This window comes from Eublepharis macularius, chromosome 10 (assembly GCF_028583425.1).
Source record: "Eublepharis macularius isolate TG4126 chromosome 10, MPM_Emac_v1.0, whole genome shotgun sequence".
In the NCBI taxonomy this organism is placed as follows: Eukaryota; Metazoa; Chordata; class Lepidosauria; order Squamata; family Eublepharidae; genus Eublepharis; species Eublepharis macularius.
In genome coordinates, this window is record NC_072799.1 from 52,085,654 (window position 1) to 52,112,975 (window position 27,322).

The window sequence follows — 27,322 nt, forward strand, 5'->3', positions numbered from 1 at the left end:
TCGCTCATGTGCTGACGTAAATGGGGCGTCGTTCCACAGCACCCTATGGACTTTTTCAGGAGACTCCCGCCAGCACCTGAGCATGACAAGGCCAGGTGTGGCCGCTGCCAGGAGCACCCGCTGTTCCCCTGACAACTCCGCTCACACCAGCCAATGGCCACAACCCCTGACATCCAGGTGAGGGGCAAGCAGCAGCGCGGCTAATGGGGAGGCCGCGATCCCTGCTGCTGCCAATAGGCCCCCCTTGAGAAAGCAGGCATCCCTGCCAGGGAGGGGGACAGAGGTGACAGTGAAGGTCCAGATTGAACTCCCACCCTTTCTCCTGTTCAGCCCCCATTTCCTATGAGGGCCAGGCCGGTGGCTGCAGCTTGGTGCACCTGCAAATCCACACCGCCGCCACAAGAAACAGGTTCCCCCTCCCTGAAAAGTAGGGCCAGATAGTAGGGAACTGATCTCTGTTGCCTGGAGATCAGTTGTAATTCTGGGAGATCTCCAGCTGCCACCTGGAGACTGGCAACCCTAAGCATTCCCCAGGTTCCGGAGTAGCAGGTGGGCAGGGCGGGGTCTTCAATGAGTGACAGGAACACCCATTGGGAACCACATGGGAGGCCAGGAGGCCATTTGGAAGTGAGGGGAATGAAAAGCGTGCACAAACTTGCTGTGGCACAACTTGAACACATCACTGCATCTCTACAATGCAAAAACGAGGGCTGGACTTCAACAGCCATGCCCAGTACTTGGGAGATGCCCCCCAGTGTGGACTGACAGACCCTCCCCACGCCAGATTGGCCATGTCCATCCTTGCTTCCGCGAACACATCCCCCATCCCCTGGCTGCAACTTTCCACGTGCAGTGACCGTCTTCCTGGCTTATCAGATGCCAGCAGCTCAGACTATCAGAGAATGAAAGTCCTCAGTACCCCTCCCGCAGACATTCATGGGCCACAGTTCAATTGCCCACCCCCACTGCCTGGAGCTACATTGAGGGGAGGAAGGGGGCAGGGAGGCTGGATGGGGTGCCACTTGATACATTTGCGGGGATGTGGGAGGGAACATGTGTGACAGGGAGTTGAGAGGACAACTACTGGCAATGTCAGTCAGGCATGCAAACACAGAACTTTGTTGTTTTTCCACGTTTTATTAAACTGGAAAAAGTGCCAATGTCCCTTGGCTGGAATGGGAGCCAAGGAATTTTGTGCAGCCCTTGTTCTGTGCTCCCAGGGGCGAGGCTGAGATGCGGACAGCCTTGAGATATTGCTTCCTGGACTGGATCTGAATGACACTTACAGAGGATTATTGGGGGGGGGGGGGCTGAAGCAGACATGCTCAGTCATCTCCTGGACGAGTCACGATGTGCCTGCAAGGGAAAGACACACATGTGCTGCAAGTAACCCAGGCCGGTCCATGGCCGAGGCACTCCAACATCTGAGAAGATGCACATAGTAGAGAGCAGCAGCAGCAGCTCCACAGGTGCAGCTAGCAACCCACTGATGCAAGTCCCTCTGGCAAGGAAGTGCGCTGCTTTGGGGTGATTTTACCTTTAAGGGAGAAGGTCAACAGGTAGTTACAAACACCTGGTCAAGAGTAGTTTTCTGGGCAACTGCCTCTGGAGCAGGCAGGGGCTGCTGCCACCGTCCTCTCCCCTGCCAAGCCTCACCTGAAGAGCCTAGCAATCAGGCGAGTTCAGGTGATGTGGCAGCCAGCACAAATCAGCGAGCTGAATTAGCTGCCACTCGATCTCCTTCTTACTTGTAAGTGCTACCTCACTCCTTACTAAGCTGGAACTTCAGAGTCAGATAACCTGCAAGGAGACTTGAGTAGTTATTGTTAGTTAGTCAGAAATTATGGACTTTGCGCTTCTTCCCTTGAGCGAGTGCAAAGTTTTCCTGCTAAGTCCCCTCCAGTGCACTCTCCCACCTCGTGCACAAAGTCTGCACAGCAAACGGCTGCCGGGCAGAGCCTTCAGCCATGTGCTCACTTACCTGAGGTCATGAGCAGCGCAGCCAGACATTTTGTAGATCGCGTGAGCAGGTGATTGCGTGCGGGGAGGGGGACTCGTCCACCCCGGAAGAGCATGTGGATTGGCCCCCATGGTGGTTCCCATCCTGTGCTCCTTCAGGCAGTGGGGGCAGGGCTGGGCGCTGGGAAAGGGGGCTGAGTTTTCCCCGGCAATGGGCCTCTATGGGCTATGCTGCCTGTTTCTGTGGTATAGCTCTTTTACGCTGCTGTGGGCGTTCCCATGCCTGGCAGGGCTGAGAGCGAACTAACTCTGGTCTCGCCCTCTGCCCCACCCCCTCCTGCACCAGTGCGGGGCCCTGTGCCGCTTCTCCGTCTCCATCCGCCTGCCAAGCATTCCTGCTGGCGGTGACCTGACAGTGGTACCATGCCTAGTGCCACCGTCGGCGGAAGGGCATTTGCGCCCACATAGGAGCCACTTATGCCAATGTAAGCCTTGGTTCTCTCCCTATGCACTCCCCCCCCCTTAGGATTTGGCTGCCCATCATATAAATATATTATTTAATTATTTTTCTTCTGAAATGCAATTTCAGATACAAATCATCACATAAGCTCTTTGAAATTGATTACTGTCTGCTCCAGTATTTGCAACTTCAAGCACTTGATACAATAGATACAAGGAGTGCCATCTCCTTATGAACAATACTACAGTTTATCATTTTATTAGCTTATTCTACCACTATATGAAACAAACATAATTATGTAATATTTACTCCTGTACAACTCTGAGGATGAAATCAACTAGGATTATCTATAGTTCAGAGATCCTGGAGATTTAATGCATTACTCTGAAAACAAAATACATGTGGTATCACTAGGGAGGCATTTTTAAAAAAAATAAAATATTCAATTTAAAATATCCAAACTGGTTTACAGAAGAATAAAATCAGCAATAACACTATCTATTCAAATAGTAAAATAGTCAATATATGGCACAGCAAATTCCAACTAAACATTTCATATACAGAAACTGATCAGATTCAGTCTAAGTTATTTAATAAAAACAGAGGCTTGTTTCATTAGTAAAAGCATGGCAGGAGAAAAGTCTTCCAGTGTCTCCTAAAGAATGCAAGTCAGGCAATCTATGAGCCTTCAGTTCTGCCTTCAGTTCTGCAATGCTGGAGCAACTACAGAAAAGGCCTTGCTCTTGGGTCTGCCTGTGATGGTATTCCTCAGAAGGGCATCAATGGCAGATAACAAAAGCAGAGAAACCTACATGTGAGTACTGGTGGTGAGTAAAGGCATCAATCAGATCATGTAAGGCTCAAATGATGAAAAGCAGCACCTTGATTTGTGACAAGAAACAAACTGACAATCAATGAAGTGTTAGAACTCAGGTGTTTTGTGTTCCCTTCTGCTCATGCCTGTCAAAAGCAGGTAGCAGCTTTTGAAGATTCTGGACATAAAGTGCATTTCAATTGTCTAACTTCAAAGTTACCAAGGTATGTATGACAGAAGCCATTTCTCTGACAAATAGCCACAAGCTGATAACACCTACGCAGACACAGATGCACACTGGAGTTGTAAAAACAGAACTTGATCTAGGAACAACCCCAAGATCCAAACGTGAATTTCTGTGCACGACAAAACAGTTGTGAAACCGACAGCCAGTCAGAGGAAATCCCTCCATCATGGAGGTAAAAGTGCCACATTCCTTCTTTTCACAATGAGTGATTAAAATGTAGAATTTTAATCCTATTCCATGATTATTCCAGGACACTAAAATACTGGACAACACTTCCAACTACTTCGTCCGATTGCACAGGGAAGCCATTGAAATTCATAAGCATAAGCACAATTTCAACAGGAAAGACACCTTAAGAATGAATAGAGCATGGTTTCCATTCCTGAAAAACATCAGGCTAACAAAATACTCTGTACCCGACAATAGCCCTGCAGAGAAGATTAGCATATCAAGCACCAATCCATATGCAAAAGAACCTCCTCAGGATACAGTAAAGCCTCCCTCCATTAGCATTCCACACCCTGGGAAACTCTTACAGGATGATTCAGCCCAACCCTACCTTCCTGAGTAGATATAAATTACCTGCCAACTTCTTTTCCACACTGTGACACTGAGACATCTCTGTCTTTTGGTGCTACACCTCTGAAGATGCCAGTCACAGGTGCTGGCGAAACGTCAGGAACTACAATGCCAAGACCACGGCTATACAGCCCGGAAAATCCACAACAACCAAAATGTAGAATTTTTTGCCAGAGGATGGCAATAGACACAGGCAGCTTTAAAAGGGGATTAGACAGATTCATGGAGGATAGGTCTATCAGTGGCTACTAGTCATAGTTAGACATGGGCACGAACGGGGAAAAAACACCGTGAACACCTGAACGGAACCAAACATGTCCCGTTAACTAACGAGTTAGGTGTTCAGAGTTCGGCGGTGCCAGAGCAGCTCCCTTAGCACTTAGAGAGCCCATATTCACAGGAAATGTGCAGCAGGCTCTTCTCCAGCCACCACCCAAGTTTGGTCAAGATTGCAGTATGGATCTCAGATTTATACATTCCCAAATTCGATACCCCCAGGAAACTCCCAATCAACACAAATGGAGCCACCCTCCCCAGCTCACTTGTGCCCCGTGTGGTGATCCTGAAGTTGTGCCACCTCCTCTCTTGGGGACAAGAGGTCTGGCCACTCGTTGGAGGCACCACCCACATGCCCGCTTGCCAGGCCTGCGGGTGGGAGGAAACTTATCCACTTATGCAGCAAGGTGGGTGAAGACTGCGGCCGCTAGGCCTGGCAGGCTCAGGGAGATGGTGGCGTGCCACCTCCCCTCAGGGGGCAGGGGGTCTGGAAGCTCACCAGTGGCACCCCCCATGTACCCGCCTGCCAGGTCTCTGGGTCAGAGGCGGACAAAGCATCCGCTTATGCAGCAAGGTGGGTGAAGACTGCGGCCACATGGCCTGGTGGGCTCAGGGAGGCAGTGGCGTGCTGCCTCCTCTCAGAGGGTGGGGGTTCTGGCCACTTGCCAGTGGCACCCCCCATGTGCCCACCTGCCAGGTCTCTGGGTCAGAGGCGGCAAAGCCTGGTAGGCTCAGGGAGGCAGTGGCATGCTGCCACCCCTCAGGGGGCAGGGGGTCTGGCCACTTGCTGGCAGCACCCCCCATATGCCCGCCTGCCAGGCCTCTGGGTCAGAGGCGGACAAATCATCTGCTTATGTAGCAAGGTGGGTGAATACCATGGCTGTCGGGCCTCACAGGCTCGGGGAGGCGGTGGCGTGCCACCTCCCCTCAGGGGGCAGGGGGGGGGTCTGGCTGCTTGCCAGTGGCACCCCCATGTGCCTGCCTGCCAGACCTCCGGGTCGGAGGCAGACAAAGCATCCGCTTACGCAGGAAGGTGGTACATGACTGCAGCTGCCGGGTGGTCAGGGAGAGGAGGACCCTGGGGTTCCAGGCGCAGCAATGGGCTGCACCTGGAAGATCCTGTGAGGGGGACGGGAAGACTTCAAATCGGTGGCTGCAGGCATCACCCACCTCCCTGCCATCACGGAAATGAGGGGATGGGGCAGTGCAAGTGTTGAGGAAGGGACTTGTGACAGTACCCGAGAGGGAGAGGAGGAAAGAGGAAACATGAAGTGGTCAGGGTGGGAGAGGGGGACCCAGGGGTTCCGGGCGTGGCGACAAGCTGCACATGGAAGATCCTGCAAGGGGGACGAGAAGACCCTGAATTGGTGGCTGCAGGCATCACCCACCTCCCTGCCATCACGGAAATGAGGGGACAGAGCGGTGCAAATGTTGGAGACGGGACTCATGGCAGTAGCCAAGAGGGAGAGGAGGAAAGAGGGAACACGAAGTGGTCAGGGTGGGAGAGGATGACCCAGGGGTTCCGGACGCTGCGACGAGGTGCACATGGAAGATCCTGTGAGGGGGATGGGAAGACCCTGAATCGGCAGCTGCAGGCATCACCCACCTCCCTGCCATCATGGAAATGAGGGGATGGGGAGGTGCAAGTGTTGGGGAAGGGACTCGTGGCAGTACCCAAGAGGGAGAGGAGGAAAGAGGGAATACGAAGTGGCCAGGGTGGGAGAGAGTGACCCAGGGGCTCCGGGTGCAGCAATGAGCCGCACATGGAAGATCCTGCGACGGGGATGGGAAGACCCCAAATCAGTGGCTGCAGGCATCGCCCACCACTCTGCCATCACGGAAAGGAGGGGACGGGGTGGTGCAAGTGGTGGGGAAGGGACTCGTGGCAGTAACTGGGAGGGACAGGTATGGACTGGTAACTGGAAAGCTTCCAATGAGAGGTACTTGGGAGAGGCCGGAGGGGTCCCAGAGAGGGAGAGGAAGAAAAAGGGCAGCAGTAGCAGCTGCCATTGCCCACGTTCCTGCCTTTGTGGATAGGATGGGAGTTGCGGCCCAGGACACATTCCCCCCAGCTCAAAGGGGTCCAGTCAGTCCCGTTGACAGGGGAGCTGCCATGCTGTACAACCAACTGTATCCCTATACAGTACAATCGGCTGTGCGATTGCAACCTAGCTGTCCCTCGTGACCAAGGAGGGAGCAGTAACAGGACAGTTCCTCATGAAGCGGAGGCTGACATGACCTGCCATACTGTCTTCGTGGAAAGAAGGGAAGGGGCAGAACAGGAGAGGTCATTCGTAAGGGTCAGAGTGGTTTCACAGAGGGAGAGGTAGAAAGAGGGACCAGCAGCCCCGAGAAATGAGGGGGGCCAGAGCAGTTCCACACCACTCCAAGACACCTCACCTGTGCAGGCAGTATGGGCACTACTCACAACAGTTTGGGCAGCACTGCCAGAAACCAACTGCATTCCTGCCTTCGCGGAAAGGAGGGGATGGACGGGACAGGAGACATTGCTTGGATGGGTCAGAGTGGTTCCGGAGAGGGAGAGACAGAAATGGGGAGGGACAGCAGCAGCAGCTGACATCAGCTACCTTCCAGCCTTTGTGGAAAGGACATGAGTCGAGGGACCCATTCCCCCCTGCTCAGAGGGCACAGCGTTTGCAATGGATAGGGGCACCGTGGGCTCAACTCCATGTGCAACAGCTCCTGAGCTGTTGCACAAGTGCCCAAAGGAGGCTGTCGCCAGCATCACTTGCTTTCCTGCCTTCGCAGAAAGGAGGTGTCATGATGATCTGGCTGTGCCAGGAAGGTCTATCAAGGTCTCAGAAGCCTGTTAGCAGTGGGAGTGGGCCTGGCTAAACCTGACCCAAACGTGCCAGCCCTAATTCGAGATACCCGCAGGACTCGATGGGCAAGGGTGCACGGCGACGGCATGGAGAACCAAGGGGCAAGATGCTTTAGTAGCCTGCTGAACCCCACGCACTCCACGATGGATATGAGCAAGCCATGTAGGGCAATCATCTCTGCCAAGATGCGAAGGCCCACCTCCTGAGCTCTCAACCTCGCTGTTGTAAGTGGCACTGTCCCAGACCCCAAGGGGACAACCTCCACGAGCGCGGCCTGCCTGAGCGCTCCGCTCCCACCAGCATCACCCTCAGGGCAAGGTGATCCTCCCACTGATCCCCGCTCAGAAGGGCTGGTCGCCCCCTTTCTCCCCCAACGGATGTTTTGCTGGTCCAGGACAGACCACAGGCTTGGGTCGTGCGTCTTCAGGTGCTGAGTCAGGGCCTTTGATGACAGGTGCTTTGGGGTTTTGCCACTGCACACCAGGATATCACAGGCATGGCACCACACTACATGGGGGTCATTAGGAAGGGCCTGAAAGTGCCTCCATATGGAGGCGTTGAAACATGGACCTGTAACTGTCCCAGGGGAAGGAGGATGAATGGTTACATGCTGCATTGCAGAGCTGGCCATGGACAACGGGGTGAAGGGTGGACTGCAGGTGGGGACACCACCAAGAGTTTGGGATGGGGACGGGAGGGATGTTTCATAAAACACAAACCATTCCTCAAGGGATGTCACCAACCCCCTCCTCAAAATGTTGAGAGAGATCCTCTCCCCCCAGCGGAAAGACCTCTTTGGCCTTCTCCACTGCCCCCACAGATGAATTTGGGGGAGCGGGAGGACTCTCTGCTCCCCCCAAGCCACACCCAGTACTGCTTTCCACAAGTAAACCAGGAAGACTGCCTTTGCACTTCACCCCACGAACACCCTTGGTGGCCAACACAACAGGAAGACTCATTGTGCCACCAAACTATAATTAAGGAGGACACAAAGGAGAGAACATTGTGAGCTCTTAGCCAAGGTCCCCAGTGAGCTTGACCCCAGGGCCTGGCAGCAGCCCTGGAACCAGAGGGAGGGGGTAGAGCCCTAGCTCAGCACTCCCAGAGACCTGACCAGATCAGGCAGTGATAATGTGAGCCCTGAGCCGAGGTGCCCACTGAGCTTGGCCCCAGGGCCTGGCAGCTGCTCTGGAACCAGAGGGGATAGCTCCCTATCCCACCCACCACACACAGAAAAAAGCCCAGCTCCAATGCACTCTCCCTCTCTCTCTCCCAAAACACTATTAACAGCTCTGTCCCGCTCCCCTGCTTGCTGAAAGTGAAAGCCAGAACTGGGATGTGCAGTGCCTTTTTATAAGCAGAGGTCTGATTGAGAAACGCAGGAGGCCTGTGGTTGGCAGTCAGAACTGCCTAACAGTGTTTGCAGGGATGAGGTTACAGTTCCCATGGCTACAGAACACCCCCCTCCTCCCTCCCCCCTGGTGTCTGCTTCCACATTACCAATTGTAACCGATTTGCAGCTCCATGCTTGGAAGGAAGACCTGCCCATCAAGATAAATTGGGCTTTGATTGGGGTGTCCGGGGCGACAGAGAGAGTGCAGACTGAATACGGCTGATTAGCATTTCTAATCTGGACCAAAAGGCAAGGTAATAAAGGAGAATTTAACAACACAATTATTAGGGCACTGACATTACCAAAATAAAACTTTTAATCCTGCATTCGGGGATGCTAAGGGCCTTGGAAGTCATAGGTATAAAATCAAGAGAAATTCAAGCATGTATGTTCCTGTGTCAGCAAGTTCCACACACTGAACTGCAACTGCATGTTTAATTAATTGTACCCAGCACACTTTGGGACATGTGCTAACCCCCATTGTGCCTCATGGCAAATGTCTCTAAAAAGAACGTGATTTTCAAATGCAGTCTGTGATACGAGTGCTTGCCATTCAAAGGAAAAAAATCAAAATGCCCACAGGTAAACTCGAAGCCCATGAAATAGATCTTTTGATCTCAGTCACTTGGGTACTAATAGATCACACATTCCAGAAGTCAACCATAATTTGCTTTTCACAAATTATAGCCGAAGAGGTCAATTAGCACATCCACTTGGTGCTTGGTGCTTTTAAACCCTAATGTTTATAAAATAAGAAGTAAAGCAGATCAGATTCAAGGTTCTGGTTCAAGGTTCTGGTATTGACCTACAAGGCCCAATGCGGACTGGGGCCAGCGTATCTGTGGGACCGTCTCTCCCCATATATTCCCCGGAGGACTCTCTGATCGGGAGAAAAACAGCTATTAGTGGTCCCTGGTCCCAAGGAGGCCCGCCTGGCCACAAGATCCAGGGCTTTCTCGGTCCTGGCTCCTACCTGGTGGAATGCTCTGTCTATTGAGACCAGGGCACGGCGGGATTTATTGTCTTTCCGCCGGGCCTGCAAGAGAGAGTTGTTCTGCCAGGCTCATGGCTAAGGTTGGGCCTCAGCCGGCCTGGGGGGGGAAGGAAATTTAACAACCCCCCTGTGAAAAACTGTCCACCACAGTATGCATGCAAAATATTGTAAGTCTTCCTGATGCTGCCGCCACACAATACAAAATGTTGCTGTTTTAAATGGTGTTTTGATATTTAATATTTATACAGTTGTAATGTTGTAAATTGTTTTTAAATGTTGTTAGCCACCCTGAGCCCTCTTGCGGGGAGGGCGGGATATAAATATGAAATAATAAAATAATAAAATAAAGAAGTTTTGCTAATCTTGCTAGCATCACATCTCACACCCTTATTCTATCAGTCTGTTTTTAAGTTATTTGTATAAATACAATGTCTATAACTGAATGAAGTGTTAGTGCCCATCAGGATACATTAATACTTGAAATATTTTTGCAAATTCTGAATTCTATGAAAAACGGAAATGTGGGCAATATTAACGTTTATTATTTACAACAAATAGCAAAATTGTACTGTGCTTTTCAACAATTTCCTTCTTTAAAAATGAACATTTTCTACCAGCTTTATCCTGCAGTGAAATCATAATGCTTTGCTGATGACACCATAGATAGTTACTATGGAAACCAACAGCTCAAATTCAGCCTTAAGAAAGCACTCCAAAATCAGACTTCAAGAGACACAAGAGAGAATATATTCCTAGTCTAAAGTTAAGAATTTCAGAGATAAACAAAGGGGATGTAGATGATGAAATGAAGTGCTATCAATCATAACAGAAATAAAAAAATCCCCTAAAATACGTCATAGTATATTGTAAAAACAACACAACCTGCCAATATTTAAACAAAAAGTAACATCATGTATTCTTTTTTATACAGTGCCAGATAAGTCAGAAGTGAATACATGCAAAGTGGTAAGAAACTGTATTTCAATCCTACTTATATCAGAAGAACAATTTCCCTGAGTTTTCAGACCCCTCTACCTCTTGCCCATCAAGAGTCGCAACAAATCACTTTATACTCAGCCCCTGCATCAAATGGTGGAATGTTTCATAGAAAAATATATTTTAAAAAACAGATACAAATAAAAATGATAAAATGCCTCATCATATAAAATATGCACAACAAAACAGAAGTCACTTGTTTTCCTGTGCTCTGCCATGCAACATTACACATCAAACTGTAACAAAAACGCTTGAAATCTATGTTGTACATTTCTGCACTGAGTTTTATTGTTTAAAACAGTGCTAAGTCTTTAAAAAGTCAAAGAAACCATAGACAGCTTCTTCTACACCACTTCATGATATTGTTATCTATTATTTAATGCTTTAGTAATTTCGACATTCAGTACCTGAATGCCCAGAAATGTGGCAATTTGACAGCATCATAAGATCTTGTGTGAGTAGCAGTTCTGCTTATTGTAATCACCATCAAGGACTCACATAGAAGGAAAAGACCTGAAGGGTCATTCAATCTAACCCATTGCATGATGCTTTATACTTAAACATTCCTGACCGTTATCTACCCAGCTTATTCTTTCCAAACTTACTGCTGTCTTTTTGCTATGTGAATCTTCTCTTTCAAATATGGCACTTGAAACTAGAGATAACACTTGGATCAACATGGGGCTTGCATTGCGCTCTCTGCCGCTGGAGACAAAACAATTAGAAGCCTACATGTTATATTTGCCAAGGAGCTTTTAAGTCATCCACATGGCAGATTTCCCACTCCGGGCTGTATCAGAATTCACCATGGGAATCGGGTATCACATTGTGAATTTTACTACCAGAAATCTACAGTGGGTGTTTTGCTAACAGACCCAGGGAAACCCACAATATGATACTGAAAACTCATGACAGGAATCTAATTGATGATATGGGTAATTGGGGTGGGAAATTTGCTTCAGGGATGCTTTATAATGACATTGTAATAGATCATAGCTGCCCCAGGTTCGACTTTTCTTCTCCCCTCTTCCTGTACAGCTTTCTCTTAATGCTGTCAAGTTGCAACAGTATGGGAGAGACTATTTCCAAGATAACATTAGGCATACAGTCGTTTACAGGTTTCCTAGAGGTTGCTCTACAGTAATGTAATTCTGAAAAAGATGGTACACATCTTCATGGAGAAAATTCCTTGCACGTGCCTGGTTCCATCTTGGAGTTGCTTCTTCCCACTACTAATCTGACTTGAGCCTCAGAGTTAACAACAGCAGAACAGAATGAAACATAACACAAGTGGCATTTAATATTCTAATGGAACAGTAAGACCACATGTTTGTCATTGTCATACATCTAACATTTATATATTGTATGCCATTTTACAGCATAGACCTTGAGACACCTTATCCCCAAATCAATAAAATTACAGTAAATTCACTATACAGTACAATTATTAAGTTGTTAAAATGCAAAATTTTTAAAAGCAGCAGCAATTCAATGCTGTGGATAGTTAAGAGGGTGAAGAAAAGAGGTCAAATTATATAAATCAGGTATTATTTATCACCCTAAGCTTGAGAAAAAACAGCATATAGAGGGAGGAAATTCCATGGTGAGATGCAACAGGTAATGTGCCTCAAAGTTACCCAACCTTGCATTAGAATGTGAAGGGTGCCACAAACTCTCCTTGGTTTTCAGTGTCCTCCAGTCGTGTACTCCAAGTTGGTTGAGAACGGACCATTGGATACTCACCATGAAGGGTTATTATTCACTGAGGAAAGGAAGACATCTTAATGGGTGATTCTCACGCTCTGTTCAGGGAGGCAGGAACAAGTTTTTCACTTCCTGTCTTTCTATGTGAGTCACCCTTCCTGTCAGTTTTGATAACTCCAAAAGCAGTTATAACATCTTAACTATGAAAGAAAACACTGAAAAAAATTGAATAACAAGCAGAGAAAAGGTGAGAAAAAGAGCATGTTGAAGAGGAAGTAAACAGAACAGGAAGTGCATTGTTTGGCAGAAAAGGGTGATGCTGATGATGACTCCAGGAAGGGCAAGATGTCCTCCTTTCCTCAGAGGAGAAGGACCCTTCATGGTGAGTATCCAATGGTCTGTTCTTCCTCTGAGGTGGAGGACATCTTGATGGGACCACCCAGAGCAGTGTCCTTATTTTCTGGGTGGGTCATCGTCATCTGGTCATAAGATGTGTAATACTCTTCTGCCAAATGCTGCATCAGCTGAGTCATAAGTGTTCAGCTTATCATGTTTAACAAAGGTAGATACAGACAACCAAGTAGCTGCCTTGCAAACCTCGCTGACTGTAGCATTTCTGGCAATGCTGCTCTGGTTGCAGCACTTCATATTGAGTGAGCAGTAATCCCAGCTGGTATGTCTAGTTTTTGAATTTGGCATGCTTCTCTGATGCACGCCTTGAAGATGCTGCTAATGGTCAATTTAGACATCCTCATTCCTGTATTTGGTGAGGATATAGAAATAAATAAGGAAGTAGTTTTCCAGATTTATTCTGTTCTATAAATAAATGCTTTTAGAGTATGCCATGTCCAGAAGCGGAAGTGAAACTGACAGAGCCTTCAGGGAGGTGAAGAGGAAATAAACTCTCTGAGCAGCAATCTTCTTTGCCAGCTCTGTAGAGAGGGGAAATTGACAAAGCCTTCCAATCTGTCTTTTAGAACTCAGCTTCCCAGCTAACATTGTGCCTCCCTTCACTTGAGCAACCTTGTGTAATTCGTCTTGTTGAGAGACTACTGGCTGAAGGACTGCTAGGGCAGGCCTGTGCTAGGCCTTGTGCTCTTTTCGTTGTTTCTACTGAAGAAAGTTGCTCTGTGCTGATTAAAAGAGATTGAGAGCCCTGGGGAGTGCTGGCTCCATTCCCTGTCGGGAAAAATGGAGTGTGGGCATACATGGAACTAACATGGAGAAAAACTTCACTATCTGCATAAATTTCAGATTCTCCTTGAGAGATATCACTGTCTCTTATTCTTTTTTCCTGGTATAGGTTTCCTCTTTAGCTTCCTTAGTAGGCCAGTTAGGATTCCCTCTGTATGAAATGTCCCCTTTTACAGAACCCTGTGGGGGGGGGGAGGGTTGGAAGGGACAGGGAAACCTGTCTCTTCCCTCAGCGCACTGACAAACACTGGCATTCCAATAGTTTATGTAATCAAGTTAAGGAAATCGAGGCATAGCATTGCAGTGTCTGACCCAATTGTATTACTCATGAGTAGACCTTCATTTGACACTTTACCAGACTGTTTGGATGGCTCTTGCTGGGTCATGCATCCAGATGTGGGGTGCAACTTTTGGATATGGGAAAACCACTCTGCAGCCATCTCCCGGTCTGTTGACAAGATCGCCAGCTTCAGTGAGGCCAGAAATGGCTGCCACATTTCCTTTGCTCAGGGAGGAATGGTGCCTTTTCTTGGTGCACTTTAGAGACTCCAACTTCCTTGTGATGGAATCAGCCACAGCTGCGGCTTCCACATGGTTAGAGCTCGTTTCACCGGGTACATTGCTGGGAATCGCGGTAAGTGGGGATGCCAACTCCCCTTCTGAAAGAAAGCCATCTCCTCCTTGTGCCTCCATGTTGTGTGTCAAGAGAAAGGATGAGAGAGACAGAAAAGTGCTTTGCTGAGATACAGCTCTGCAGAGAATGGCTGCTGCGGCCAAAGGCAAGAAAAAGAGCTTCCTCTGAGGTGTTTAGCAGATTGTGGGGAAAGGAAAAATGTCAAGCAGGGGAGAAAGAGAGAGAAAAATGGCTGAAGTAAGAAAAGGAACAGTAAGGCTGAAAAAAGAAAAAAAAGGCTGAAAGGCAAGGCAGCACCTAGTTGAAGCTGCTCTCCCTGATGAGGCAGGAATGGAACTGACAGGAAGGGAACTGACTCCCACAGAAAGACCAGAAGTGAAAAACTTGTTTCTGCCTCTACACTGCTGTTCCAAGGAATGTTCCAAGGAACAGAGCATTCTGGCACAGCCTAACAGGGCCTGTCCTTGATATATCCTGGTATAAGACCATTTAGGGTGGGTTTTTTTCATGTTTACTAATACATTAATGAGCAACCCTATCTATTACAATGTTAATAATAAATATCACTACTGCCAAAATATTGAAAATTAATTATTAATAAGAATTTATGGGTATGACTACAAGTTATATTGAGAGAGGGCAGAAGTGTAACTATGTCAACATCTATTTTATAAACATAGAGAAATAATCGTACAGCAAGACTTCTTGGGAAGGTAGAGTCCCCTCCCCAAACCCAGATAAACCTTCTCCTATTTTCTCTTCAATAATATTTTGTCCCCTTTTTGTTATTTATATGTTTATTCATTTTAATTTTAGATAAATAGAAGAATAATTATGAGATACTGAATAGGAGAAAAAAATTACCCCACCCCACTTTCCCTCCCCCTCCCACAAATCCCTCCCCTTCATCTTTTTCTATAATTTAATGAGAATTAAATAAGGTATAATAGTAACAATCCGTAACTGTCGTGCTTAGGCTAAGCAAGACAGTTATCAGCCTAAGCTAACTACTTTAACTGTTACTTAGCAAAAGGAGCTTAGAACTATTCTAAACTATTCTAAATGGGTTCTCCCAATCCCTATCCCATAACCTCTAAGAAGTATTTAAATTTAGGGTTTTAATGGTAAGAAACAGTAATTTGAATTGTGTCTAGAAAATAACTGGAAATAAGTTTGCCAGGTCCCCCAGGGGATAGGAGTTCCTGGCTGTGGGCTTCAATTGCCAGCAACGTAATGAAATTTCTGGTGATGCATTGGTGTCACATCATGAAGTGACATTATCATGATGCCAGCCCACCAGAACCACTCTAGTATTGTGGCAAAAAAACTCTATGGTTTTTACCTAAATACTAGGGCTTCACCAGGTGACATGATGACATTATTTCTGGGCTTACAAGAACTGACATCAGCATGTCATTGGCAATGTCATTATGTCACTGGTGAGTGTGCCCTGCAGCTGGTAAGTCCCCGTTTCTTGCCATTTCTTCACCACCAATCAGTTGAGTGGTTATGGGAGAATGGGTTGGGAGGCTGGCAATCTGAGCTGGAAATCAGTGAAGAACTTGAGTATTGGTAAGGAGCATTCGCAATAGATTTACATGTTTGTAGTACCATTTGCTGTTGTTCCCTTTTATTACCATTAGTACATGAATAATGTGTCTGTGTGTGTAATGTGCCGTCAAGTCTCCTCTGACCTATGGTGACCCTATGAATAACAGATCTCCAAAACATCCTATTATTAACAGACTTGCTCAGATCTTGCAAACTGGAGAACGTTGCTTCTTTTATTGAGTCAAGACATCTCGTTTTAGGTCTTCCTCTTTTCCTACTGCCTTCTACTTTTCCTAGCATTATTGACTTTTCCTGAGAATTTTGTCTTCTCATAATATGACCAAAGTACGAAAGCCTTAGTTTTGTTATTTTAGCTTCTAGGGAGAATTCAGGCTTGATTTGATCTAGCACCCACTTATTTGTCTTTTTGCCTGTCCATGGTATCCGCAGAACTCTCCTCCAGCATCACATTTGAAATGAATCAATGACATCAATGAATCAAATGACATGAGTAATACTGGTTAGTAAATTTATAAGCTTTAGAAATCACTAAAAAATCTTTGAAACAAGTCCTAGGAATCTAACTATCCATTTCTCAGCCTCCTCTTTGATTAAACCGTATCGCTTGGCATTTTTATCATACCTGCTAGTTCATTGCAGCTCCTTTAAAGTGTTCCTTTCATAGTATGTATTTAACTATTTGAATCAAACTTCTGAAAACCGGGATCAGCTGATTACATATCACTATGCAATTAGCAATAATTAAATGAAGCAATTTAGTTTAAAATAACTTTTAAAAAATCATTTTCGGATTTTTAACCTCTTGATGTATTTTTTTATTTCATATTTTTCTGCAAAGCTGGGGCATTTTTTTCAGGAGTGTAGGAAGATCCGTCTTCTCTGTTCATGGCTCCAATCACCAGATTTAAGTATTCTCAGGTGAGGGCCACTTGGCTATTAGTATTTAAAATATGATCTTATCAATAAAAAGTTGTAACTAAGGAGGGGATTGAGTTCCATCCTAACTGAAACCCAAGTTGGGATTAAGACCTCTAATTGGGGTAGAGCACATCCAGAACAGGCCCTGGGCTCTTACTTTCTTGTAAGTTCTAGGCCCTATTCTGGAATACATAAAAAGTCCTGTGTCATCCCTGGCCTTGCTTTGTTTACCACAATCTGTGGGGGCCTTTAACAGCTAAGAAAGCACCAATATCACTACCTTTCAACATTGGGGGAGGGGGGCAAACTAGATGAGAGCAGGGTGTGACCTGGAAGAGTTCCTTCAGATTGTATTAGACATGCTCTGAGGCCTCCATATTCCAAAGGTAAAGTAATATTTTCATTCTCCTAGTGTATCTTGGAGGCCCTGGCCTCATTCTCCCCTCCATCAAAACTATCCAGGAGAGTACCTGGTGCTTCTTGCTCACTGATAGTTATTACAGAAAAGCAAGATAGTTTGTTGCATCTTCTTAGAGTGCCATATAAATGCATGCAATTTCTGAGGCAATTGCAAACTACAGAGATTTCCTTTAGACAAATATTTAGCAATCAGTTATTCTTGTTCACTTTCCTTTTGGTTTTCTTGCCTGTCAACTTCTTCCTTATGTAGCTCACTGGCATGGGTTTTTTTTTTTGCCTATGCCCACTTTGCTAATTAAGCCTGCAGTCACAGTTATGACAACACCATCTGCATTCTGTACAAAGTTACGCTTCCTAGTTCTTATATTTAAAGGTTGACTTGCTTTTAATCCTTTACTTACTCTTCCTATTTCATATAGGCATATGAAGCTGTCCTATGCTGGGCTGGATCCAAAGGTGCCATGCTTGCACTTCTGGAGAGGAGGATGATTTTCAGCAACTTTCCCCCCTTCCACTATAGAAACCGACATCATTCCTCACACACACCCTGTTAGTGATGACCTCTTGACCACAGGAGCACAGTATCAGGTGGCTCAAGTGGGCTGCAGCAGAAGGAAGAGGCAGGCAAGTCCCCCTCTGCCAGCTTCATTTTGCTGGCCTTGTTTTGGATCCAGACCTCATTGGTCCACCTAGATCACTACTGTTTGCTCCACCTGGCAGAAGCTCTAGGGTCTCTAGAAGATGGTGTTTCCCAACACTGGCTAACTGAGGTCCTTTAACTGGAGGATAGCAGAGGTTGGGACCTTAAACTTGGCACCCAATCCACCTATTCTATGTACTCAATACCAAAGCTAAGCCGGTCTGCTATTATGCAAGTTCCCTTTATTTTTCTCTCAGCTCACTTCTCACTAGATCATGTGCTATCAGTCCTTTAATTTCTTTTCCAGGTTCTCAGCTTTATGTTGCAGGCTCTTTAATTTCCATTAGTAAAGGCTTGCTTCTGATTAAGAATCTGAATCCCCCAAACTGCTTCTTCCACAAGGCCTTTTCTATCACAACCTCATTAGGACATACTTAGGGCCAAAGTATAGTTGGGTCCAGTACACTGTGCATGTGCAGCTGCAAAAAGGGGGAAATAAATTTACCCGGGGGCATTTTGGCTCTGGCAAATGACATGTGGGAGAAAGCAGAAACCATTCCTCCCCCCTGCCCCTGACCCTGTGCTGTGGTCCGGAGCCAAACAGGGTTTCTAAATGGTTAAAAAATTCTTGTGTAGTTTCACCCTTACAGTTAAACAATTGGTAGTAGTAATGATTTACAAGAGGCCAATCCTCTTAGAAACCTTTTCCTTGAAATTTTGAGAATTTTTTTATATGTACTGTGAAAGCTTTTCAAAGTGGTTACCACTTGTGAGATGCTCCAGGAATGTGACCTCGATCTTTAAATAGTGCATATATATAAGCAGAACTAATATTTTACTTTTGAAAACAGCATACAATTTCTGTGAAGGACATATCTGACAACGGCCTTGTTCTTACTTCTGTATGAACATGGTAAGGATTAAGGGTGTGCACTTGACTCTTCTATGGAATGGTATTTCCAGGGAAGGCCTAAAGCAGATTAAAATGTGTCAGAAACTTCAAAGCAGAACACTGTTCCTTCAAAGAGATTTTCATGTAGTATGGGGGGGGGGGGAGTATTGGAAGCAATTCTTGCCTTCACAACAGAGATGCTATTTGATCAATAGTCTTCCAACGTTCAAGGCCAGAAGTGTGAAAAACCACATCATCAGCACTTTCATCCATTGGCTCACCTCCTATATCACTTCATTGCTACTTCTTCCTTCTATCAATGCTACAAAAATATGTTTCTTACCACTTATAGGAGGTGTCACATGTTCTGCTGGTGCAGGACCACTTTCCTCTTCCTTAGTGATGCTGGGTATGTTGTCTTTTTCAAGCAATCTATCTACCATTGCAATAATGCAGTTCAAACTCTTCCCTACATTGGTCCATACCCTGTCCTGAAAAAAAACATCAGCATTATTAATCAGTATTAGAAGTTGCATTAAAAGGCATATAGATTAATTATCAAACTTCCAGCACTGGATTATTGGAGCCAGGCTGAGATAAAAAATGCTGAAAGCAGTGAAGCACATTGAGGAGATTGTCGGGGAAGGTTTGCTCATTTTGTCCATGTGTTGCATTTGAGGATCCTGGAGAAAGAGGAAAAGATGAGTAAACATACCTGTTCACACTTCTGCAAGTGAAAAATGTAATTAATGAATTAATAATAAATGAATAATAAGAAATTAAATTACAGTACTTTTACCCAGCTTTTCTGCCTTTACAGGACCTCTAAGGCGGCTAACAGTTTAAAACATACAAATCAAAATATCATTTTAAAAGCCATTAAAATGACACATGAATACATTGTTAAAACAATTTAAAACCAGAACTTAAAATATATACAAAAGATAACAACATATTTTATTTTTCCTACATATTGCTATCTTTTTTCCTTTGGAAGGAAGAATCATTGAGCAAAGGGTACAAAAACTTCTAAGATTATGTAATTTAATATTAGACAGTCAAAACTATTCAGTGAAAAATACTTTTAATTGAAACTCTTTGATTCAAACAAATGGTATCTAAATACACTACTTAGTTTTAAAGAACAATAAGAACTACTACAATAGCAACTACAAAATCATAACATGTTGGCACATGTGATCACTTATGGCCCAGGCTATTCACATTTGTTCTACAGGCTTACTTTCACAGATGTGGACTGTAGAATTGTACTTGTGTTCTCAAAAGATTATTACAGTGATGATAAACATTAAAAATAGGTTGTATAAAATAATAAATGTTCGCATTTGTGAAATGACAATGTAACGTTTGTAAATAAAAACATATGCATATTCCTGAACTCACAAAACTAAAAGATGTTTATTTGCAGAAACACAAAGTTACTTATTATCCAGTAAAATTTGATAAAAATGGTAAAAAGCTTAAGCTACCAATCAAAATGGGTTATCACATCAAAATATAATATATAGGCATACACCTTTCAGAAAAAGCATAAAGTAGTTTTGCTACCTTCCTTGACACTGAAACAGTAGGGCCCACAGACTAAGGAAGGACTAAAGTGTTCTCACTGCATAAATCAATCATTCTGTACTGTACAGCATGTATATTTCTATACTATTTTCCCATATATTCTCTTGTAAATAACTGTTATTTTTGCTATTTCTGGATACTGCTTTCAATGGTGGACAATTAGACATGGCCACGAATCAAAATAAGAATCAAATTTTGTGATGAATCGGGCCGATTTGTGTTTTGCGAAACTCATTTCGTGGGGCTGCAGTTTTCATGAAATTCACATTTGGGGCCGATTCGTTTGATTCATGAATGATTCATGATGCCAGACAGGCTGGCGCCGATCCATTGATTCCCTAGGCAACATAGGCCCAGAATGTCTGCAGACCTTTTGTTGCCATTGGAAACCTCAATCTTAGCCCACATAACCTTGGTAGGCAGCTCTCTCTGCCAACTGAAGAGCTTCCATTCTGCCCTATACAGCGAGGAACGGGGGGGGGGGGGGTTAATTCACTAAGCAACTGAGGAGATGGACCTTCTGTAGCCATGGGAACACCAATCTCATCCCTCCAAACCCTGTTAGGCAGGTCTGTTTGCCAACCAGAGAGCTCCTGTTCTGCTCTATGTGAACGTTTCTTATATAAGACACAGCTCTCTGCCTTGTGCTTTTCAGTTCCAGTAGACAGAGGGAGAGGGAGGACCTGTTGCTGGGATTTGGAGTGAGAAAGTAGAATTGGGAGCTTTTGGCTGGATTTGCTGCTTCTTTAAAACAGACTGAAAAGCCTCTTTCTTATTTTCAGCTCTTGGCCTTGCTGGGAAGGTCGTTGGGTGAGGGTGCCTTCTTTCCTCCACCCCACCCAAACCCAGTCTCATGGCATTGCCTGGCTCTGGGGCCTAGCTTGACTGAGGTCTACACCTTTTTTCCCTTTAATTTTCTTTGCTTATATTCTTATTTAAGCATTTGTTCTTGCTGGCTTATTAGGTGAGGGTAAGTGGAGGAGAGCCTGCTGAAGTCTCCCTGTGAGTTTGGAAACTCTGAGTATGAAGGGGTCCATTGAAGCGCCCTGGGTTCTGACAAATCACGAAACTAATGAATCGTTTCGCAAAATGGGACAATTTCATGAAAGTTCGTGATCTGTGATTCATGGAATGCGACAAAACATGAAATGCTTGTTTCATTTTTTCCCATTTCATGCCCATCTCTACTGACAATGCACCTTTTTTCTAGGGTACTTTGAATGTAACAGAGATCTCACTAATAGCTTCCAGTATGAACAATGGTCTAATCAATTGTGTATTTAAAGAGAAAAACTAAGAATGACTATGATTTTAGCTGAAATGTTTTTAAAAGAAAGAAGCAATGAATAACTGACCTTCTGTAGAACCAGAAAACCTAGATACACATGTATCCTTAGCAATACGCTTTCTGTGTCTCAGGGCTATAAATACTCAGATGTGTATCTGAATCCCACTGGCATATCATTGCAGCAAAATTAAATATGAATTTGCCTTTGTTCAAGAGTTGATTTGGCCTTATTTGATCTTTTGTTACTGAAAGGCAACAGCTAAAACAAGCTTGTGATAAAAGACCCTAGTTAAGTTTCTACTTAATTTTAAATATGATATTACGGATCTTTAAAGATCTGAAGGATCAAACAGGCCTTTCAACTGCACTAGAACCGATAAAAGCATGCAAACTTTTAAGCATTGCAAAGACCTTCCTCTGGCAAAAAAAACTGCCTCTTTAAAATAGGTAGGAAAACCTTCTGTTTATCAACTGCTAAGGTCTTCTAAAAAAGAAATCAGAACACCAGCCTTTATCTCAGGTCACTGGCATTGACCATTAGGGTTGCCAACTCCACATCTGGACATTCCTGGATATTTGAGGTGGAGACTGGGGAGGGCAGTGAAGGATCTGAGTGGGGTATAATACCACAGAGTCCACCTTCTAAAGCTGCCATTTTCTCCAGGGGAACTGATCTCTGTCATCTGCACATCAGTTATAATTCCAGGAAATCAGGCCACACACGGAGGTTTGTAATCCTGTTAAGGATGTTACCTTTTTTTGTATTTGCAAGAAAGATTGCTGGCTGAGAGAGATCTAGGCCGATTCCAGATGGGCACAAATAGAGCGAGTGCTTTTGCTTTTTCAGCGACCTCACTCGTAAAAACCCGCAATTTCCCATCCCGGCTTACCTGCGGTCCATGGCGCTCAGTTGCGCTCTATAAGCGGACGGTGTGAACGCGGTATTGCGGGTTTGCACACTTCTGGACGCTTCGTCGCCGCGGAGAGGCCCTCCCCTTTCCCTCCTTCCTTTGCCAGCCGGCCGGCAACAATATTCCCTTAATTTTTTTTAAAAAAACGGGCGCCATTTGCGCAGTCGCACGTTTGCGCACATCGAACTGCGCAAATGCGCACAAACGCACAAAAGCGCACAAAAGTCGACGCTGCATATTCGCATACCTGCGCGTTTGCGCATTTGCGCAAAACACGTAAAAAAATTTTTTTTAAAAAAAACCGAACTGCGAACCAATGAAGGCCCCCGACGTCAACTGTGACAGGGAGGAAACAACCAATCCCGGGTATCTCAGTTGGCCGTGCGAACATCTGGAAGCGGGACGGCACGACACGCTGTGAGACAAAGCGGATGGAGACGAAAGTGAACGCATGGCTGGTAAGCGATTATTTCCGCAGAAAAACCGCAATTTCTGGCCATCTGGAATCGGCCCTATATTCACATAACTGTTTTATAAACATGTTCCAAACTTGAATTAGAGATCCGAACTGGCCTAATTCAGGCCAATTTGGATTTCATCAAAGTGGCTTACATTTTTACTGGGACAGCTGAAACATTTTGGTATGTCTAATATTAGAAAGGCTGATTTCCGCTCACGTAGTCATTTATGTTAAGCAATTTACTTCACTGGAGAGATTCCCAATTTACTATGATAACTACTGAGATATACTGGGACATGGGCCAAGCTTCACTGTCACATTTTATGCAAGTCTCTGAGGTTCAGAATAGTGATGATGAGATCCGGCCTCCTCTCCCTATGTCTTCTGATTCACAAGAGCCCTGCCACAAACCATTAAATTTTCATGACTGCAAGATTTAAAATAGGATCACTATAAGATAAACTTGAGACAGGTATTTTTCTTTTCTAGGAGAAACTGAAGTTTAACCTTAAGGCATTCAAAAAAAATGAATTATTATGGAACTAGCAGAACCACTGGCAAACATTCAAGTTCAAACAAACTGTCCCTGCTGCTCTGTAACAAAGGCCTTCCTTTTCCCTGACTGACTACACCACCCTTCACTTTTCTGCTTATCACCTCCCTTGCTCCCTCCCCAAACCATGGAATCTGTATGTTTATGTCTCTTAGGAAGCTGAGATTAGGGTTGCCAGGTACCTGGACTGCCTTGATGGGAGATTTCCAGGTTCCTGGAGTCCCATGGCACGAGACTGGGACCTGGTACTTACACTGGGTTTTCTTCTTCATGTGCGCACATAGCACGTGGGTGCTCCTAGCGTGCATGATGACATCACTCCAGGAAGTGACATCATCGCATTGGTCAAAGGGCACCCCTGAGTCAAAGGGCACCCTTGTCCTTGCTGCCAGGGCCGCTCTCACCACCGGGGCTGTCGGGGCCCGCTCTCATTACTAGGGCCACCAGTGCTGCTCTTGTCGCCCCTGCATTCTCGCTGCCGGGGCCACCATGGCCCGCTCTCGCTGCCAGGGCCACCATGGCCCACTCTCGCTGCCAGGGCTGCTGGGGCTGCTCTTGCTGCTGGGGCCGCCAGGGCCACTCTCTCCTCCAGGGCTGCTCTTGCTGTCATGGTTGCCGCTGCCCACTCTCACCACTGCAGCCTGCTTTCACCAGTGTCGCCATCGTTTGCCTCGAATCAGCTGCTGTGGGTGCGGGAGCGCATCCCCCACCCAGGGGCATGGCATGCCGCCTGGGGTGCCGCCTCAGGGAGTGTGCCCCCCACCAGTCAAGTAAGTGGGCTCAGGGGGGAAAGGTTGGGATCGGAAGATCCCCCTCCCCGGGCGGGGGAATGGCAACCCTAGCTGAGATTTATGTCAGCTTAAGTTCAAAGACCTAGTTGATGTGATGATATTCTGGATATTTATTTACTTTACTTACACCCCACCTTTCTCCACAACAGGTTCCAAAACAGATTGTATCATTCTCCACTCCTCCATTTTATCCTCACAACCACCTAGGGGTCCCAGGTTTATCTTCACAACAACCTAGGGATCCCCTGCTCCCAGCCCCTGTCCCCCACTGCCTCCTACCTGGGTGGTGGCGGGAAAGGTGCATGGAATGGCAACAGGAGCTCCACAGCGTGCTCCTGCATGCTCTGGAGCCTTCCTTGTCACACCGGGAATGATGCTGTTCTCAGTGCAACAAAAAGGGAAGGCCCCCGCTGGGGGTATTTTTGCTTAAAATCAGCCAATTTTAATTAAAAATACTTGCTGTCCGCAACGGCCTTCCCTTCCTTGTTGCGCTGGGAATGATGTCATTCCCAGTGCAACAATGAAGGCTCCGGTGTACACATGTGCGCATGGTAAGTTTCCCCTGCTCATCCCCCCCCCACAACCCACCATCCTCCGGTTTGGGCACTGGGGGATGTCAACACTACAACAACCCTATGAGGTAGGTTAGACTGAGAGTCTCTGATGGCCGAAGGTCAACCAACAAGCTTCCATGGCATAGTGGGGATCTGAACAATGATTCCCCCAGATTCACTCTGACCCTCTAACCAATTTGGAGATTATTACTGTCCAAGTGTTGTGTCTTCAACCATAGTCAGTGAGGTTGAAGTCCATATTTATTATTTTTGAATATGCTATAGATTTTTTCTCATTTTATTTAAGATTTTGAATACTTCTTTTTAAAAATTTGGATTTGAATGAGCAGAGCCTGTCCAAGACTTCAGTGTTTCCCCATTTGTTCACTGTTACTCAAACAGCACAGTAATAACAACCCTGTTAACCAGCTAGAAATATAAAGCAATGGCTTCCAAGTGGCACTCTGCCCACCAAACTCTTGCATTATGTATTGCATGACTTTTTATCCTCCCTGAAGGGAGGTTTTAGAATGACAGAAGCAGCTGGCAAGAGGAAATGGGAACAACTATTCAGAGACAATCTGTAACCATCAGTTGAAATACTTTCTTCACAAATATAGCATTGCATTGGTGCTGCATATGAATATTACTACAAATTAACACTTTTCTCAGCAGCTTAATCTATATTGATCTTAACTACCTGTCATTATTTGTAAAGGATATCATTATGGAACATAACTCAACTTCCAGCATGACTTGTTAACTCATTGTAAACTTGCATGGGAAGCCTCACCCTAATCTGAATACAGGATTATTATTCTATCAGAGCACATCTCTCCTGTGCATCTGTCTGAATATTTTCTATTTCTCCTTTTAAAGGAAAGAGGACAGAAAGGGAAATAATTCCCCCAGGGGTGTCTGTATAGAATATTGTTTATTGTACCTTACTTATGACATCCAACAGGTCTCTGCCAAGACACTGTTGGCAGAAAACTGCTCATTGGTTGGGACTTGGAGACAAAAAAAATACACATGAGACTAATGGGAACATCCTCTAAATTAAATACCAAAATCTGTCATATGCCATTACTATATTCAAGAATACAAAACCCATTAATCAAATTTGAGCCTGAATTAAGTATCTGGCATATCCCTACAAGTTTTGGGATCTGATCTGATTAGGTAAAAAAAGTACTTGTTTATAGAGTTATATTCATGTATAAAACTATTATCATTGTTATAAATTCATATTCAATGAACTGAGCAACATTTAACATAATTTTGGATAAACAGAATTTCATAAAATCACAGAGTTGTGGTAGAGAGTGCCCTGAAGTCATAGCTGACTTATGGCAACCCCTGATAGATTTTCAAGGCAAAAGACTAACAGAGATGGTTTGTTATTGCCTGCCTGTGCAACCTTGGTCTTCATTGAGGTCTCATATCCAATTACCAACCAAGGTCAACACTGCTTAGTTTCTGAAATCTGATGAGATCAGGCTCACCTGGGCTATCCAGGTCAGGGAAAATAGGGTAATATTGTAAGATTATTCTACCCAATAGACATGACTATAAATAAATGATTTATGGCTGGATCAAATGATCCATCAAAAGGAAGTGCTGGTAGTTACAGATCTTTCCCATGTTTGCCTCCCTAGTAGTCCTTTGTAACACTGGGAAAGTTGATTCCTGGAATCATGGCACCCACAGAAGACCTGCACTAGTTGGTGAGTTGCATTCAGAGGAGAGAATGATGTAAAATTGCCTCCTGCCTTTTGTGTTAGCAGAACTGGCACTTGCAGAAGAAAGAACAAATTGTCACCTTTGTCCTCCTTCATGGCAGCTCCTTGGCTCACATGGGCTATTAGTCCGCATGGTCCTGGGGCCCATGAATGGAAGATTTGTGTTCACTCACCGTGAAGCTTCCTTTCTCCGTGGTCCAGGAGTGGGTCAGTCAGACTCGTGGGAAGTAGCTCCTCCTCTGGTGCAGGGTCGGATTGGCTTTGCAATTCCAGGTAGGAGGGGCTCTTCCCTGGACCTCCAGTTCTTTTCCAAGCCCATTATCTCCATGCAGTACACCACAGAAGCCACCTTCCATCTTGTAACCTGCTCATAACATACTGATAACATGTATAAACTTGACCAAAAACTTCCTAACCAAACTATCCAACTACATCCGTTAGGATACCCCCTCCCAATCTAACAACTACTGGGTGGGTATTGACTGACCCACTCCTGGACCACGGAGAAAGGAAGCTTCACGGTGAGTGAACACAAATCTTCCATTCTCCCATTGGTCCAGGAGTGGGTCAGTCAGACTCGTGGGACATACGTCCAGCAGTGAACTACCGGGTGGGTAATTTCCTACTCTAGGCCTCCAGGACGTGCTGTAGCACTCTCCTCCCAAAGGCCGCTTCTGCTGAGGCCACCTGGTCTACCTTGTAGTGTTTGGTGAAAGTGTGCACCGATTTCCAGGTAGCCGCTTTGCATATCTTTTCCAGAGTTGGAAAAGCCCTATATGCCGCTGACGCAGCAGCTCCCCTTACTGAATGGGCAGTAATCCCCTCGGGAGGGGACCTTTTACTAGTCATATAGGCCAGAACAATACAGTCCCGGATCCATCTACTCAGGGTTGCAGTC

The 27,322-nt window shown here is 45.5% G+C and overlaps 1 protein-coding gene across 3 annotated transcripts in view; it reads right to left on the reverse strand.

The window, feature by feature from the left end:
• INPP4B (inositol polyphosphate-4-phosphatase type II B) overlaps positions 1–27,322 on the reverse strand; it is a 428,879-nt gene that overhangs the window by 92,758 nt on the left and 308,799 nt on the right. For all 3 annotated transcript variants that reach the window (XM_054990215.1, XM_054990214.1, XM_054990216.1), the window contains one exon: positions 18,879–19,026. In XM_054990215.1, the coding sequence (XP_054846190.1) occupies positions 18,879–19,026 (148 nt within the window). The remainder of the gene's footprint in view (positions 1–18,878; positions 19,027–27,322) is intronic.